The sequence below is a fragment of the Euwallacea similis genome, chromosome 2, assembly GCF_039881205.1.
Source record: "Euwallacea similis isolate ESF13 chromosome 2, ESF131.1, whole genome shotgun sequence".
Lineage (NCBI taxonomy): Eukaryota > Metazoa > Arthropoda > Insecta > Coleoptera > Curculionidae > Euwallacea > Euwallacea similis.
Window position 1 is genome coordinate 8,901,866 of NC_089610.1, and position 19,270 is coordinate 8,921,135.

The 19,270-nt window shown below is 37.2% G+C and overlaps 1 protein-coding gene across 10 annotated transcripts; it reads left to right on the forward strand.

Annotated features, from left to right (window-relative positions):
• Positions 1–220: 220 nt before the first annotated feature.
• Positions 221–18,641, forward strand: LOC136419445 (microtubule-associated protein futsch). 10 transcript variants are annotated; one of them, XM_066405742.1, is made up of 24 exons: positions 221–369; positions 9,464–9,573; positions 9,647–10,945; positions 11,637–11,753; positions 11,880–11,936; positions 12,088–12,156; positions 12,304–12,390; positions 12,883–12,945; positions 13,128–13,223; positions 13,452–13,585; positions 13,647–13,741; positions 13,799–13,870; positions 14,026–14,191; positions 14,242–14,367; positions 14,528–14,675; positions 14,731–14,932; positions 14,990–15,102; positions 15,200–15,379; positions 15,530–15,692; positions 15,743–15,891; positions 15,942–16,081; positions 16,146–16,227; positions 17,784–17,917; positions 18,036–18,641. In XM_066405742.1, the coding sequence occupies exons 2-24, from the start codon at positions 9,466–9,468 to the stop codon at positions 18,187–18,189; spliced, it is 3,954 nt and encodes a 1,317-aa protein (XP_066261839.1). In that variant the 5' UTR covers positions 221–369; positions 9,464–9,465; the 3' UTR covers positions 18,190–18,641. The 10 variants fall into 10 exon arrangements, with proteins under 10 accessions (XP_066261839.1, XP_066261844.1, XP_066261842.1 ...); XM_066405743.1 differs by lacking the exon at positions 221–369 and adding an exon at positions 484–502; XM_066405747.1 differs by lacking the exon at positions 15,200–15,379.
• Positions 18,642–19,270: the final 629 nt, after the last annotated feature.

Here is a 19,270-nt window from a genome sequence, read left to right on the forward strand (position 1 = left end):
CACCAACCAATCGAAAGCCGCGTTCCTCCACCATTTAGTTATCCGCCAAAATTAAAATCCCAAAAGTCCTTTATTATTTTAGTATTTATCAAAAACTCTATTCACCAATTCCCCCTCTGTCTTGCAATTTTTACCATTAAAATTGCACATCCACAGTTTTTATCATCAAGTTCCATCCGAACCACCACGACGCTTTCAATCTGCGCAGACGTCGGTTTATTCTTAGCTCCGCTCGGCTATCAAATTTCTTCAACAATTTTCAATTTCAATCAGTCTGAGCCTGGTTTTGAACGTGTAGGTGTGTGTTTTCGTGCCTCCGATAGTGCTGTGCCCTTTACAACAGACAATCCATACAAATCCCACTTAACGGTGAGTTAGAACGTTAATTATATGCGATAAGATTTAAGGCGAAAGCCGCCATGGGGTTTAGTTCAGTCAGGAAAAGTGCTCTGCCTTGAAGGTAATTGGGCTGACCCCCTATGCAGGCAAGTGCACCCAGCAGGTGCGTAATAACATGGAAATTATGGCAGAGGATTTTGTGTTTATTTAAGGCCGTTAACTTCATGTTAATACAATGTCAAAACAAGTCTAAGAGTAGTGGGTTTTTGACCTTTTTTAAACTCTTTAAGTTTACATATAGGAGACTCCAAACACTATGTAGTGTCGCAGTTAAGTTTGCCCGTGTGATATTAATAAGCGGAAAGTTATAAGGTATTAAAGAATAGAAGAGTGGCTCAAATTTAAGCCCAAGAACGGGACAATGGCAATGGACATGAGGATGGGTACTACTCAACAAGCATTAGTTTTTGGATTTTCACTATTTGCAACTGTTCATTTTCATTATTTTGATATTGGAAAGAATTCAAAGAAGTTTCAGAGAATAATGCCGATGAGTAATACCACTGCAATTCATCTGAATTTAAACCATACACTTGGACCTCTAGGGGGGTTTCATATACCTTAAACACCCTGAAGCTACATAGGTCTATATTCGACTTTTTCACGATATTTTATCCATAATAAACACGTATTAAAATTAAGGCTTCCAAATTTGGAATTTTTAATGTTTACTTAGAAGTAAGAAAGGGAGTATGAAGTAATTAATAACATTGCAAAATAGAAATTTGCGAGCAATTTTGCTATGCGGTCATTCCACCCGCAGCAATTGATTATTACAAACAGATAGAGAATGAAATTGAGCATAGCCACAATATAAAGCTGATAATTAAAGAAATTAAGCAAAATATTAGATTTGGTTTTGAAATGTGATTCAAAGTAAATATGTGAAACAAACAAATAAAAAAATGATGTTCAGTTAGTCTTCACTTAAATTCAAATCAAAATTCTCCATTCTTTACCAAGATCTTAAAGTGTTCTTCGAGTTGGTATATGTAGGTACTGAAAGGCCAAGGCAACCATACATAATTCTACCTGCAACAATGATCAAGAGAAATTAAAGTTTTTGGACAGAGTCCAAAATGGCCTGTCCCAAAATAAACAACTATGTGTGAATGTTTGATGTTTCATGGTTATTTCTATTTTTCACATTGATTCCTCATTTAGTTTTGATGCATCATGTTTGTTTAAATTGAATTTTTCAATCTAGAATCCTTTGTATGAAACTAGATTGCCCAAGGAAGATTGTGATCAGTGTGTTTGTTCTCTTATATCATTATTTTCTTTAGATATGTGTCAATGAAAAGCAGTTAATCATTTTTATGGTAAAGGTGTGTCTCAAAATGTGAAAAATAGAAGCCAACTAGAATTTACCAGTATTTTTCATCTTTTGATTCCTGAGTAAAGATTGTTATTTCATATTGTAATTTGTTGGGAAGGTTAATTAAGCTGTGCTTTAATCTTGCCCAATTCTTTAGAATTCCATTCAGAATACTTTCTATTTCTGAGGTAAAAACAATTAAGTATAAGGTGTTCGAAGTAAGGTGCCTAACTCTTCATCAGGATACTTAGTAGATTAAAAAAAATTAAATAGAACAGTTGTAGAGTTTATGTTGCAATTGATTTTTTTAAATGTGCATATAAAGGATATTTCATAAAGCCGTAGTATATCAAATTTACCTTTTTTTCAATTTCCCTGATTTTCCTTTCAAAGATATTTCTTTTTCCAACTTAATTCAACATGATTTTAAAACATATCTGCTACTTTTTGTTTTACTTAGCTTTGGTCATTTTTTTAAAAACGATTTATAAGCAAAAAAGGAATTACAAATTTCACTTTTTCATGGATATTGAGAGAAGTATTGGCCATAGTGTTAATTTAAAACGTATTCTTATTAAGCGTTAAATTGGGGAGCATTGCTCTAATTTAAACAACTTAGTATCCCTTAAGATAACCGAAATCCCAATGGGGCTCGTTTAACGGGCCTCATTTGGGGCCCTGTATAAGTTGTTCCATTTGAAAAAATGTAAGTTGGGTATGACACGGGGTTATGAAACATACCGTGTATGCACATTTACAAAAAATAATAATGTTCAACATCAGAATTATAACATATATGTATGTATATGTTTAATGTTGTTTTAAAAATCTATTAGGTATCCAAATAGGTAGGTGAGACATGTTATCTCGGCCACTTTGTGCATATTTTGAGTTGTGAAAATAAGCGAGTTATAAATAGGTACCTATTCTCCAATTAAATTCTCGTAGTTTTGTATCGCTGCTCATGAATATTTCTGTATTGCCACATATTTATTTAATATACAATGGTGTAGTGCATTGATGCACCGACCAAGAAATTGTCGTGCCAAAGATTTTTCTTTTACAGTAGGACAGATGAATTTCCGAAGGCAAAATAAAGCAAAATCATTTTTTGGATTTAAAGACTCTAATAGGCTTTCGTAGACTGCTTTTTCCACCGTTGTTTTTATGGATTAAAAAAAATCTGTAAGGCGTCATTGATGTCTAGACCAGCAAATGCATTCCATAACGAAAAATCACCATCTTCGAGGCCCTCTGTGCAACCTCGGTCTTAACCGACCATTCAGAATGGTTCCGTTGAAATAATGACCCAACCGAACCTTGAACTCGGTCAACTCTTAACGTCTCGCAGTCCTCTTCACTTTTCTTTATGGCCGTTTTAATCGTTTTTGCTCGAACACGCTTACGTACACCTTCTTTGTTTCGCTAATCGCTTTCGCTATTTGGTATGGCATTTTTCATTGAGCGAAAATCGTTGCCACATAGCGAGCAGATACAGCGATCGGTCGAGTTTACTTGGGCCCTCGTGTGTGGTTCCGGTTTCGCGAACCCAAACAACGCTCTTTCACACACTCGGGTACTGAAAAAACATTGGGTAGGAGTTCATGTCGTGACTTCGATTGTTAGCAGCAAGAATTCCTTAAATTTCCTGGCAATACTGCAACCCTGCAACCGTCGTTTGTTAGTTGCCATGTTTCCCAGATATGCACAATTTGCATGGGTGTGACGTCATTTAAGAGGTGTTTGGACGGTGGTGCCAGATTGATGACAAAAATCTTCATAATGTTGAACCGAAGTGAGGTTTATGTTCTCTGATAAGCATCTGACCGGCAAACTCGGAGTATACAGGATGTAGAGGCAAATAGAACGACTTTTTCTATGTTTACTTTGCCGCAGTAGTACAATAATTAATGTGAGAGGAAATGTGTGCGTCATTGCGATCATCGTTCAAGAAGGAAACGCGGTTGTTTGTATTTTTTCGCATATTGCTACTTGTGGCATTCTTCTTTGTTCGTTGCATTAATCGCATAGAACTTGAATCCAGAAAGATAACTGCCCCCTTTTCTGCCTGTTCACTCACAATTCTCGCACGAATTGAACGCCCGACGTTCGCCAGACCAAAACCATCAAAACAGATCGTTTTAATCGGCGCTTAATTTCTATTATTGTAAGTGTAAAGCATCCATAAACCCAGATTAAAGCGGTGACGTAATCGGTGGATTGACTGGCGAAGTTACTTGTGCCACAACACACACAAACAAACTTACTTAAGTAAAATCTAATTTATTCTTCTCGGAACATTGCCCGTTCTGTTCATCTGTTCTTAAAATAAGCAAACAACACGCAGTGGGATACATGCAACTTCCTAAAGCCAGAGGATTTATCGTCAGGCGATTAAAATTGATTATATCCAATTGACTTCGGTTTTTCTGTTCCATCAACAATGCCAATGTTTGTTTTTTGATTATCGAACGCCGTTTTGTGCACTGATATTGTTTTGATAGCACCATTTTGTCTTTGTAAGCGTGTTGACATCATTTTGTCAAGATTTGAAACGAAAACAAGATAAAAGGAAAAGGATATAGGCACCGCTGAAAATTAATATGCGAATCATGGCACTGCTTCGGGCGTCTTCTTCTTCCAATTACTTTCACCCACCCGATAGAAAATCTCAAAGATCTTTCACTAGTAGGTAACTGTAACACTGTCTTCTTCTATTTTTAGATCCTGTTTGTCGATTTGTGCTTAACCGTATGAGTTTATTTTTACATATGGCGCATATTTTCGGCTTCACAACTGAGCTTCACCAATGTAGGATGAAATTCCGCTCGCGAAATTTCATCAGTTGAAAATTTGAATCAAATTTTCACCCATTACAGAACAATGGCGAATCGAAAAAGTTGGTCATCTTGTCTGCCATGCGCCAAAATAAGTTAGCCATTTTGAAACACGATATTCAGCTAAATTCAAATATGGCGTCGTTCGCATATTCAGATGCTTAATTGTGCGTCTAGAACGTTCTGACGTGAGACATATAAATTGGGGCCGTCCAGTTTTTTTGGCGTTTATTTTCACATTCTCTAAATTCTTCTCAGCATTATTTCGGGAAGAAGCCGGAAATGTTCCATGTCTTTGAAGTTGTACATGCTATTAAAATGTGCGCTCTTTTGCCAGAATTCAAGCAAATGGCCTACAAGCCCCTCGGCGTTTGAGTACGAAAAGACCTGCGAATTTTTTTTCTCTCACAATGTGAAACATAATAGCAACCCGAAGCTTTATTCTAAGAATACCTATGCTTCAAAACGATATTTTTAACTTAGTATAGACAAGTTTTTCTAAAATCGAAATTGCCGCAATTAGACTAACAATAAGTCTAAAGTCTATGGGACTGCGTTAGCACAAACAGCTACAACGTTGCCAGAGTGTCGCTACGATGTGACTACGTTGCGTCTAGCTGTTCTTCAAAATACCGAATTTGACAGAAAGAGCTGCGACGTTGCCGAACAATCTGGAATGGGTCAGTTTTGTAGGAATTTGTCAGCATTATTTCTCAGCGAATTGTTTATTTTCTACGAATTATCTTGTACTTCCTAGCTGCGATTCAACACATGCGTTTACCAAGGCACGAAGCCGCAAAATGGTAAATTTTTTGACCCCAATCCCGATCCAAATTTGAAAAGCAAATTTGTCACTACGATTCTCCCATGTTAATCTCCGCAGTGGCAAGGACAAAGACCGAGTTTTTTCTATTTAAAGAGAGTGCGCTCTTACGTGCAGTTATGTTTAAATAATGCATTATAAACATACAAAGCGAGAAAGGTTTTACAGAAAATCCGTTAGTTCAATTTATACAATGCGTCTTAAGTGAAATCCCATTGTTTGAGTAATTATCTTTTATCTGCAGTTTAATTTTTAAAACTGATATTTTGCTCTGTAGAATCTTCTACTCTTAAAATAATTTTCTAGATTCATGGGCAATCATCGAACATCTCATAGAGAGACGATGATTAGTGAAGATAAGAATTATTAAAGACATAAAATTTGATTTCTTGGTCTTTTTTTGATTCGGTTCACTGGGAATGTGTCCGTTTCAGATGTTTATCGGGGCTTCCGCTCCCAAATCAGCCTGTAGATAATTTTGTGGAATAACGAGCTTTCATACATTTTATACCGTTTAATCAAGCCATTATGTGTTTAGCATCATAGAACGAGGCTCTTTATGGGTTTACACTGAGATTAATCCATGCCTCTCTCGCCCCTTAAGACCGATTTAACACGTTTTTAATGATTTTTTTAGTACTTTGTTGTAATGTTTTTGAACTCACTACGGCAACATGGTTGGTAAAGGCTTAATGGCGAAGCGTGCTTTTTATGTTAAAAAAGCTAAAAAGCAATAAGAGATGCAAACAGGTTTCCTCTTTTCTTTTCCCAGTTTATATCGTATTTTTGTACTTTTTGTTGCGGTTCTCGGGCTGCACCAGCTGCAAGAACCCCCGCGGGTAATTATTATTTATGTAGGCCTTAATTCTATTCGTTTGCGATGATAAAAGTGTTGAGTCCTCAAAACAGTATTTTACCGAAATTGTTCACAGAATTTTTATTATGAAAACCGTATCGTTTCCGTGAGTCAAGTTGATAATGATTGAGCGATAAAAATGAAAAATGTTGTCACCTCTTATCGCCTTTTGAACTTCTACGAATTTATGATGTTGAGTTGTTGTGCGATTTAACAGTAATCATCCTTATTTAAAGAGAGGTTTTTGGTGGGGTTCATGAAGTTTCCCAATAACCAAAGATGTAGACTAAACAAAATCGGAATTTTAAGTGTGTATTTTTATAGAAAGGCAGGAATAGCAACCAAAAATTCGCCTCACAAAAAAATTTAGTTTAAAAATTGATATTAAGATTTGTAGTGAAGGTGGTTCATAACACACTAGACTTGGAGCTGCCATCCCCAGAGGCGCCCATGAAGCCACCGATATGCGCTGTCTTCGTCCCGTGTGTGTTTTCCATATCTTTCTTTTTTTTCTTGGGCTTTTTGACATTAAAATTGTTACACAATGCAAATTGGCCTCCCCATCAACAACCGGCATTCCAGTCAGGCTATTTATAAGGCAGAATCCGATTTAGAATAAGGTGTCTCCAAAGTTCAGCGTACCCCGCAACTTTCGCATCATGGCGACGTTTCTTGGGCCGCGTTGGCATTTTTTTCTTGTTGCAGTACCGATACGGTACCAACGAGGTACGAAAGTAAATAAATAAAGGCTGCAGCGCAACATTACAGTTCTAATTCTATTATTTGTAACGAATGACTGGGCGATCCACCAATTCGATAATCGCAAGTTTTTCTCGAACCGTTCCGATTCATTTGTAATTTAACGATTTAGGCCAGTTTCGTTGTCGAACAGAAAAAAGTTTCAGTTGCATGTGTTTTTTTAGTGTCTACCATCGAAGGCTTAATAGTGCGTTACTCAATGGGTTCCGGAAACAATGAGTCAGTCTATGTAAGTTAGTAGGTATATTCTTGACAATTTAAATAAAATGAAAATTTAGTGCTTAATGTACCAACTGTTAATGGGTCTTGGCATTTAAAGATAGAAGTGAGTAATCGCTGATCTAATAGCGTCGAAATTGGGCCATACAGAACAGTTTTTTGCACATTGCAAAAGTGTGCTGGATGAGTGAAAATCAGTTGAAGCAGTTGCATATGACAACTGCATCAACTTATTGTTCAGCATCAGTATCAGGGTGGCAGTTTGTCCTGAGCTAACAACCGCCTTCTCTCGACTTGTAATTTCAAATCAAAACGCGTTAAGATTTAAAAATCGTGATTTTTAATAATGATACGAGGTGATTTCCACCGGCGATCGAAAAGCGTTTCGTACTTTAAATTAATATGTTAATTCTTCGCTTTATTCATGTGATTAAATAAGGATAAAACATTCGGGAAAGGAAAAACATGGGATTTTAAGATCATAACGTGTCTTGACCCGAAATTACAAGTCGAAAGGAAGCGGCTACTGAGCGAGAGTTGCCTCTTCTGCCACTTATACGAAGACATGATCAACCTCCTTCCCCCACCATCCAGCGGAGCGACTCTCACAGAGTAACCCCACCGACTCCGGCGTCCCCCTTCCTCCAGTTCACGGGACGTACCATGGACGGACGAGCAGGGGAAGAAAACATTATATTATCAATCGGCGGTGACGGCAGTCGAATTTAACAGAACTAAATTATAAATCCAAAAAATGTCAGATTTCAATACGCATGTGCGTACTACAAGTCAACATTTCTTAGATCTCTAACTTAATTTATTTATAAAATTTCGCGAACACCACAGCCCAATTTTTATTACAAAGTTGGAACGGCAGATCCTTCTTGTCCACGTGCTGATTGTGCCGCCACATAACGCATCTCTGGCGACAAAATGATGTCATAAGGGCATTAATGCATGGCAGCCTTCCGTTCAAAAAATAGGGTCAGTTTTAGTGAAGTACCGTCAATTGTTGGCTACAGTCCTTGCAGTTCGTTGGTCCAGACTGCCGTTCTCTCTACAATGACCACCCAAAGCAGAGGTCGTTTAATGTGACGGTCTAATTAGTCCATCAACTATACTGACGGATTTTTCTTCGCTATGAAACACACACATGTTCCAGACACTTCCGTTTGATGACTTATTACGTACGCTGATGAATGGCCTCATCGAGCAACTAAAGATGTTACAGTCCTGATAATAGTTTCATGTGTTTCAAAGTCTTTTTCGATGCGTTTCTTGACTTTGAAAGTCCGCACTCTCTCTCTCTCAACATCCCAAAGTTGTATTTCGCAGGAAATATCATTTTTATATGCCTCGTGTATGATCCAAATACTTAATTGGAAATTAAATAGCAATAAATCCCGGATAATGTGATTAACAGTAATAGCGACTACTCCCATTGTTTTACAACAATATCAACAACTTTACGATTACGTGCGACTGTCTTGCATGTTAAGCATTTAAGTGTGTGAGCAATTTATTGCGGTTTTAATGAAACGCAGTACGCAATCTTATGGAAGTACTTTGGCACCAATTTGTTGCCATTATTCTACCAGGGGTGTGTGTAAAAAAACATAATTCATTAAATAACTTTGGACAACGTCCACTGGATGGTGCCAGCAGCGAGCAAGTTTCCTTTTGCTGGCTCGTTACTGAAGAATAATCGAAAGCTTCTCCGTGTTTAGTGCTCATTAGCAATTTATTAACATGTAAAAGCTTTACGCGTTCCCTCGTATAAAATGACACTGAAAAACGACACCATAACCGAGAAGCGGGTTCAAGGTGAAACCGCGTGTGAAGAGGAGAAAGAAAACAAAAACCATTATAACTGGTTATCGTAATATAAATAATTTGAATATTGAAAATAATAGGCCGTAATTGCTTTTGATTATTTATTGGCTTTAAGCACTTTGATCCCTATGGAAATATATTTTTTAAAATGGTCATTAAACCCTAAGCTCCTTTATTTGCAAATTGTATACTAATTAACAATACCGTAAAGTTTCGCCTTGATTATTCATTTAATCCGTTAAAACGCGCAACTATTGCGAAACTTAACCACCACCGTAAAGATACGGCGTTCTCGAATTATGAATTTAATAAATTATACATAAAGTATACGTTCGATATTAGGTACCGCAATAGTAACAATAATTATTATTTCTCAACAGTGACTTTCCCTTACAACACAAGGTTCATTTTTGTTGCAGATATGGCCGACACAGTGAAGAAGTCGCGAATAGTAAGTGACGAGGAAAAAGATCTGGAAGAGGCTTTGCTGGAAGAATTTAATATCAGACTAAAAAATTGCATGAGCCAAGTGTGTATTTGTTTTTATTTTTCGCCTCCTAACTTCAGCTTGCGTGACGTGTGCTGACTAACCTAAATTGCAGGACGACCTTCAAAAGGAAGAAGAACCTCCTGGAATGGACGACACCTACGAAAACCTACCGAGAATCTCTTCTCCTCAAAAGCATATTGCAATCACACAGAACTTCCTGCAGAATGAGGTACAGGAGAACTACTACGATGAGCCTAAAGCGCTGCTCAGACACAACGGGCTCAATGAGGAGCAAATTTACGAATGCATTCCCGAGAAGACTGACAATTTGGACCAAAACTACGTTCCAATGGTAGAGAATAAGACAGTAGATTTAAGCGCGCCCCAGGAGTATGAGCAAATGGAAGTGGGGAAAGAAATCACCTCCAATCTCTATGAAAGCGTAGAGATGAGGCCTGATGAGATGCAACAGGAGACTCCAAAGTTGAACTTGCCCACCACGTGTCTTACAGACTACTCAGAGGAAAAATCTCCAGAGAAATGCTCAGCTAAAGACCGAATGTTTTTGAGTTGCGATGAAACATCCACTTTATTGTTCACTCAAACCGTTACCTCGCCAATGCTAACTCCCAGTGAAGAGAACATAGACTTCCTCAAAGGGTTTCAGAGAGACAATACAATTTCTGATGAAACAAATATCACTCCACCTAAGGAGGAAAAACCTCACGATAATGCTACGGAAGAGGCCCATAACTCTGAAGAAAACTTCTATGAAAACACGGAATTCTATAAAAACACTACTCCAGAAAATATGTACGAAAACCTCATGGTACAGACTGATATCGTAGCAGAGCCTGATGAGGGTGTTTATGAACATTTGGAGATTTCTACTAAAGAAGCTATTTATGAAAACATCAACGAGGGTTTAAACAAAAACGAATCTACTAAAAGCCTGGACGACACCGATGATGGGAGTTTAGAGGAGTTTATCAGAAACGAGAAGGAGGTTTCTGATAGCTTTAAAGTGAATAACGACGTTAAGACTGAAGAAGTCAGCAATGGCACAATAACAAACGAAGTGAACTCAAAATTCACAAGTGAAACTTACAAAGAACTCATCCACCACCACAAGTCTGAAACCAGTTCAAACTACTGCGAAAAGTATACTGAAGTTTTGACCAAGAGATCCAGAAGTGAGGTGATTAGTAACAGGGAAAAGGACACGGAAACTGTTCCTCCAGAGATAGTAAAACAGTTAAAAAGCCAGTTTCAGAGTAGTAAAACTGAGGTGGTGGGGTTAGTGAGGAAAACTTCAGAGACCAAGAGTGCCACCCTTATTAATCAAATTAAGACCAAATTCGAGGGAGGAGCAGAGGGGCAGGAAGGAAAAATGGGGAATATGGATGATGATGTAAGTTGATTAAGAAGGGTGGCAGTAAGTAGGAGGGTTTGGACATGGTGTTCATGCATGAAATCGTGTTTTTAGTGCTCCTTTTATATTATTTATTTTGTATAAATAAGTTGAGTTACCGGATTTCGTTATAAATTTGATAAAATAGTCGTTGGGAGTAACACTAGCGTCACCGTCATTGCTCTATATCTATACGGGTGCCAACATTGACGATATTGACATTGACAAACGCAATACACTCTGGCTCAATGATCCAGATACATTGTAGCATGTAGCATTGATTTTTATAGTTTTTGTTACTTATTGAGAGAAATCTGTTTCCAAAGTTTACAATATGATTATACTAACACTCTGTATATGTTACAAAGTTTCTAGTGCTTAGAGGCCTTCTGTTCAAGAAATAGGACAAATTTCGGTGAAATGCTGGCAATTGTTTATGTTTACTTCTTCTGCATCATTGTCGACACTCCACTAAAAGTGAGGCACTTTTTTGATCCGAAGGCCGCCAAATATTAGTGTCCCTATGACGTCATTTTGTCGTCAGAAATGAGTCATGCACTAATTTGCCAAAAAAAAAAATTGTAAAAACAATGCAACATTTGATTGTTTTAGGCCACTGCCCTATGTTTACGGTTAAATCCCATATACTTTTGTTTAATTTAATTTAATTCTTTAATGTTTTTTTTCTTAGAGCACTGAATATACCGAAACTATAGTAGAGTCGTCCGCACCCGGCGAAGTATCCATGTCAATAAAAAAGAAAAAAGTGAAAAAGACCCGAAAAGAGGAAAAAGAGAACATATCGGTTGTAAGTTTTGTTTGTTTTATCTTTTTTTTTGTTGTTTTGTTTTTAACAGTTTTGTTTGCATTTTGCGCGTCTTTACCCAATAACTTCCTTCGGATTTTACTGTTGATTGCACTAATGTAATTTTAGACCCCAAACGGATCCGTAGATGGGGAGTATATTTACAATGTTAGCGTCAAAAATTTGGTAAGAATTTGTTTATTTAAAATTCTTCAATTTTAATAGAAGCTTGAATTACTGTTTGCAAGAGTACAAGTACAACAATAATTTTAAAATTTAGATAAATGCATGACCAGGACTTTTTTTTGCTAATAACAGCTTTTCTCTGTTTTATTAGTGTAGATCGTTTGGCGATTTAACAAAATTAGAAAAGGATAGGAATAACCGAAAGAACGTTGATCGAACGGTAAGATTATGCACTGCAACCGTGTAAAATGCCACCGGAATTGATCTTCGATGCCGGAGGCATTTTTCCTTTGCTTACTTAACGTTAATCGCTCATGCCTGAAATATGTGCCGCATCGTTAAAACCGCTTAATTCGAATTTTTGTAGCGCACTAAATCGCTGACGGACGTGGTCAATAATTCTAACAATAACCACATCGATAACGTATTTTCAGGAGTGTCAGTAAGGACCTTGGTAAGTATATACTACTAATAGGACTACGAGCAGGGTTGGAAACAGTATTGAATATCCTATAAAAAAATAATTATCATAATGTTCCTCCAACTTATTAATTTGCATTTGAAATTCAGCCGTGCTAACTCAGAAATGTGCGAAAACTCCCTCATCATAAACCGCAATCACTTAAAAATTCTTGGTTTGTTTTCAAAACAGCTTATCGAAAAATGTATTGTTTAAGTGAAATTTGCAGTGTAGCGAATTGTTCACATTACGGTTTACATGTCAAGAACGGAAATTCATAAATGGACAACTTCGATAGAGCCATGTTGTATTGAAATATTGAATAATTTTTTGACTGAACAAGGGTATTCATTGCTTCTCCATAAACTGCAGGGCTTCATATCGCTTTTTTAGCCTCAAAGAAATTAATTGTTAGTCCCCCTTATAGTCACTAACACCTAAAGTATTTGCATGTTTTCGTTTTGTTGTATGTATACCAAAATGTAGAAAGAAAGGTTTAGCAGCCTCGGGACTAACAATAGTAGTTGCTGCTTCAAAAACCCGAATTCGGTAAGTGTACAGATATAGGTTTGTAAACTTTGTGTGTTTTGTTAAGACTTAAACACTGTCGACCTCTAAATTATTATCAAACACTAATATTATTGAACAGTTTAAAGGGGTGAAGGATTTTTTGGTGTTTGTTCAAGACTTTAATAGGACATGTTGAATAATTTACCCTGATTTTTTTGTAGAAATCGAGCTTCTCGAAATTTGATGCTCTCCAGAAGAAGAACGTACTTCACGTCAGATCCTCAGACTCCACTAAGGCTCAGGAGAAGTTTAGCAATGTGAGAAATTATTTATAAAACCTACACATAACATCTGCCTCACTCTAATTATGCCGTTCTGCGGGAAATGCCGTGAAAATGATGTGATTCCGTTAAAATTTAATATTAGAACGCTGTTTTGACAGGCTATTTTGACATCATTTCCAACGGAACATTCTACTCCCCAGAGTGCAGAGTGGAGCTCCTGATGTTTAACATTCATTTTGAAGTTATATTTACCTATTTTAGGGCGCTCAAATCGAACTCCCATCGAACTGCAGGGCCTGCGGCAAGCAAGTTTTCCAAATGGAGCAGATTAAAGCCGAAAAGGCGGTGTGGCACCAGAAGTGCTTCCGTTGTACTGAGTGCAGCAAGCAATTGACGTAAGTTTACATGATTTTTATTCTTATTGAACTTTTATTACCAAAAATTGGTGTATTGCAGAGTAGACACTTACGAAAGCAACGATGGTAATCTCTATTGCAAACCCCATTTCAAAGCATTATTCGCGCCTAAAGCAGTCGAAGAAGACCCTTCTCGTAAGTTTCTTTTTTTTAGTTTTCTAGAAAAAGTATCTATTTTGGCATTGTTCACAGCGAGACCTAGAAAGCCCGAGCTAATAATTCGCGAGAATGAACCCCAAGAATTACCTCCTGGCGTAGTCAGAGGTAGACTGTTTGTATTTTGGGTGTGAATTTATTAACAGAAGATTTATGACTTTTTTCCCTTGAATTTAACTTTCAATGTGTAAACCCAATCATGCCTACTAACCATCAGACGTCAAAGCGTATAAAATAAGATTAAATTTCCCGAATATTTACAGCCAGCGATAAGCCGGACTTGGGCCTAGAAGAACTGCAAAGTCTCAATGTCAAAGAGCGATTCCAACACTTCGAGCATTTTCAATCTCAGCACACTGAAACGAGCGATATTGAAAGAGCATCAGGCAAAGTGGAGCGATCTCCCAGTATTTTGTCCAAATTGGCTAAGTGCGTGATTCGGAAATTGTTTAGATTTTGTGGTTAGGTTTGAGTTTTAGATTCCAGAAACATGGCATGGACATTGGAGTGTCTAATGAAGCATTAGATGGGGTGCCTATTGAGGAGTCCGAGTCAGAAGAGGAGGAGGAGGAAGTGCCTGAGGGCGACGATCCAGATCTGGTGAGGTATGTAGTGTGTAGAGGATCATTCTCAATAATGATCACAGGTCTAGGTGTATGCACGCAATACTGCGTGGAGTGATGAGTGAAAAAAGTAATCATTTTTTGTCAATTGCGGAAAATTGACGTTAGTTTTATCGATCTATATACATTTTGGGTCTTTCAGGGCGAGAAAAGTACAAAAAGAAAAACCTTTCCATTTCACTGGAATGTCCGATGTGAAAAAAAGATGGGAGCAGGGCGACCACGCCCGAGAAGAGAGGAGAGAAGAGACTAAACAAGAGATACAGAATATTAGGACCCGGCTGTTCATGGTAAAAATTTGTTGGAAGTTTCTAGAATTATTTTAAAAAATATTTCATTCCTTAGGGCAAACAGGAGAAAATGAAGGAGGCCTACCAGCAAGCGGTGATGCAGAGCGATTCAAGCGCGAATCTAAGGAAAAATCTCTCGGAGGAAATCGAGGTCTGTGATACGAAGTCAATCAAGGAGCGATTCGAGAAAGGGGAGATGGCCAATGACAGGCTTAATCGGGACAACAGGAACGAGGAGGAGGAAGTGTACGAAAGCGGTAAAAATACAGGTAAAAGAGGTTTTTGGGGTTGAATTTATTGATTTTCTGTTTCAGAAATAAGCAAAAAGTCCAGGTCAATGTTCCTAGAATTAGACGCTAGTGCATCGAAACCACCCCAAATTTCTCCGGTCACTCCCCCCAAATTAGAAGTCAAAAAGGCCAGAGAAGTAAGTAAACTCAGAGATTTATATATACATCCTAATTCCCCTTAAAAATGGATTTTTGCCTCTTGAGTGTCAGTTTCGCCAACGTGTTTTTATACAGGCGTACCTGGAAAAAACCAGCAAAGAAGACACCGTTAAGTCTACTGAACAGGTGGAGGAAATTGAAGTGCGAACTGCGGAGATACAGGAGCGGTTTAAATTCTTTGAAACCTACAAGGAACCCCAGAAGGAAAAGCGGCAGTTTCGGATAACCCCACCGAGAGACCCCTCTCAAGTCAAGGTTAAAAACACTACTTGTGTGCAGCCTCGAATATCTTTAACATACGCCCAATGTTGTTTGCTTATTAACTTTCTAAAAAACCCCAAAATTTCAGTTGATAATTAAATATCACAATTGTATTATGTTTAAATTTCTATTCTTTCCTCATAGAATGACACACCAGAACGTGAAATTTACCGTGATCCTGAGGTAGTGCGATCTGAGGAGTATATCGATGACTCCAAAGTGGCCCAAGAGTCTCATACTGCTTCCAAAATGCTCAACAAATTCAGGCAAATGGAGGAGAATCTCTCTAAAGAGCCCGAAGTTTTAGGTAATCAAATTTTATTATTCATTTTGATTTTTGAAGTTAATAATAAACAGGCCCCAAACCGTTGAAATGTTTCACTCCCCCTCCTGAGCCAGCGAGACCTGAATCTCGGAGCGACGAAGAGGAGGAGTCTTCAGAGTATGAGGAAGAAGATGAGGATGAAACTGACCAGACTGGAAAACTGCCTGAAGATCTAATTGAAGTGAGAAAGATTGAAAAGTGGTGAAGAGGAGAATAATGAGAATTTTTTAGGCCCAAAAAGCCGCCAGGGCAAAACAGCTGAGGGCTAAATTCGAGAAATGGGAGGCGAATGAAATCAAGAAGGAGCAGAATTCTGTGAATGTAGTGGAAGAATTTGGGGAGGAGCAGTCGCAAGTTGAGTCCACAAGGGTGTAAGTTTTATTATTTTTCTTCGTATTCAGCGATTTCCATGATGATTTGGTATATTTACTTCAGAATAAGAGCCAAGTTCGAACAAATGAGAGACTCAAGTAATGGATCTCCCAAATCGCCAAGAGTGAAGCCCAATCGCTTCGTGGTAAGTTGTTTGTGTCAACTGCATGTCTCTTTTTTTGACCTGTGGAAACTTTTTTGGCAATTTTTTAGTTGTTTTTCCCTCTGTTTTTAAGCGCCTTTTTGTGTTTGTCTTTTCCGTTTTGTTTGGATTTTAAGTGTGCCTTTAGCACGCCGCATGCAGCTTCCCTTTTATGTGCGATTAGCAGTGTGTACATAATATAGTTTAATCAATTATTTTTGCAGTGAAACGCCGAAGTTCCTTAAGGAAAAAATATCACTTCTCGTCCTCCCCGAAATAATAAAACACCAATCACATCTCGACGTTTTTATGATAAGTATCAGTGACAAAATTAATTATCATTTTTTGGTATGTTTTTTTATTGTGTGTTAAGTCTCTCTTCTGTGTGTATCTCAACATCAACATAAAACTTTCACGACCTTGAGGGATTTATTAATAATGTATATAGAGTATGGAGAAGCAATAGATATAAACATAATATGCGGTTATTTCTTTTATAGGTTTAGTGAGTTTTATAGAACTATTTTGCCGTAGATGAGGTACTAAATTAGAGCAAGATTTAAGGGTGTATGAAATTGGTGAATCTAGAGACGTTATTTTGTCTTGTTTCTAGACATTGTAAGGAATCTACAACTTTAAGAACATGACAAGGATCGGAAAGCAACTTTTTTCTTCTGTTTCTTAAAATTGGTGATTTACCAGCCGAATATGTTGTCTCGGTCGAATATTTTACAACTATATCTTTTTTTACCTCGAATCGAAAAATAACCCTACTCTTAAAAAAACAGAAATGACTAGTGTTCCTCGTTATCTGGCGACAAAGCCTACAAATTGCAGGTGATTTTGTATTTTTTACGTCACTAATACCATATTATCTTTATTCACTTTTCCTTATTCATAGTACTAAATTTTTGACTTTTTACTTGCTCTAACACAACTGAAAAATATCATTCAAAGATGGCCTGAGTGATGCATATTACTGGCGACATCTATGAATTCAATTTTTGACAGTAGGAAATTCATAATTTGAAATTGGAATGCAGTTTCGTATTTCTACATATAATGTTTCAGTTATATCTATTCACACTTAATGTTGTAGTTGTTGTTAATTTGCAATGTTCAAAGGTTTATGTTAAGTGTTTTCTGATATTTATTAAGCTGTGAGTTAAGCGCACTCTATTATACCCTTAAGTTCATCTTGACGTTAAAGTTTTCTATGTCTATGCTTCTGTTACGTTCTCTTTGTATTGTATTGATATATTATATACTTTAATTCGTTCACCAGTCTAGTCGTTTTTAACGGAACTTTTATATAAACTTTTATTGAAGTTTGTTATACTTGTAGCTTCCTTTAAAGCATAAGTCGCCTTTAGAGTTACTTTTATTATTGACGTTTTTAGCGAATTATTGTGCCAATTTTTTCAAATGTTGAAGGATTGATTTTAATAAATTATTTATCTTCCGCTAAAGTTACTTTTTATTATTGCGCGAAAGACAAACACAGAAAGACACCAATTGGCCCACGAATTTTTTTAAAAACTGGGGTTTATTTAATAAAGGAAATTTCGGCTGCTATAACCGAAACATGTCAGAGCTGCAACGACAAGGTCTATCCTCTGGAAAAAATATCCATTCACGGCAATATTTACCACAAGAGCTGCTTCAAGTGCATGGAATGTTCCTGCATATTAAGGTAACGTTGAAACATTTTTTAAATCGCCATTTTGACGAATTCATTTGTTAAATAAAGTCGTAAGACGTGCATTTTTTGACGGTGCAATTTGACAGCAGTCAATCATTTGTTTTCCCAGGATGGATTCCTACTCGTATAACCAGGGCCTGCTCTATTGCACGCCTCATTTTAAGCGGCTTTTCATCACTAAAGGCAACTACGACTCGGCTTTTGGGCTTGACCAGCACAAGGAAAAATGGCAAAACACTGTCAATAATATGACAGTGGCGTAATGTTGCGCTATTTTGTGATAAATTTAAGTCCCAAATATTGCGGAAAAGATGTCATGACTACCTTTGGTTTAATCAAGTTTAAATTTTTCCATTATTGCAGATAGCGGTTTGAGCTTTGAATAGGAGCGTTTTTAAGTTTTATTCCTTCATGTGGACATGCCTTTGACGTACTTACGAAGTAGACAATATGCAGATAAGACAGGCTTTAAGCCTATAAAATATTCGTTTTAGTGTTGTATTTATCGCAAAAATTAATTCTCATTGTTATTGTTTAGTATTGCGTACTTATTTATATACATACATTTATGTTATGCTGCCTTTTACTTTATACCGACGTTTCAAATATGGAATTTATTTATATTGTAGCTTACAAATCTATATAAACATTTTTACCAATACTGTATTATATAGTCGTGAATTTTTAAATAAAGCTTTAGGATTGTAGCCTAAAATGCAGCTGCATGATTCTATGGTCAGCCACACCCCACATGTACATTTCTTCCATTAGTCCAAACGCAATTTTCCCACTTATCCTTGGGCCGCTGTATACAAAAACACTGAAAGGAAGCATGCGTTTTTCCTCCGATCAATAGCTTCGCGAAAAACAGCTGACATAGATAACTTAATTTTCCGACAGTTTTAATTTGATTTTCGCGCAAAACCCGGCACGATCAGATCCAGAGCCGTCGATTAATTAGTACGGTTGAAGTGCTTGTTTACGTGAAATATCGATCAATTGCCTGTATTGACGGGTCTGTTCTCTGTTTGTGCAGGTGATTTGGGAGGGTAAATAGTGAAATCAGTCCCTGCATGAGGGGGTCGAGGGAGGGAAACCGTGCCAGTAACACATAAAAAGGTAAGCTCTCGATATCTTTCATTTAATAATATCTCGTTTTTGCCCCAAAGAAATTACAATACCACCAATAAGTTTTCATCAAAGCATTCACGGATTATTCCTCTCGCTTTTCCGCCACATTCCATTGGCATACTCTACCTCTGGATTCAATTTCCCAACATTATATTGGCCGCATTTAAACTGAAATTTATCGAATAACTCCGATAATAGCTTGCCAGCCGCAGG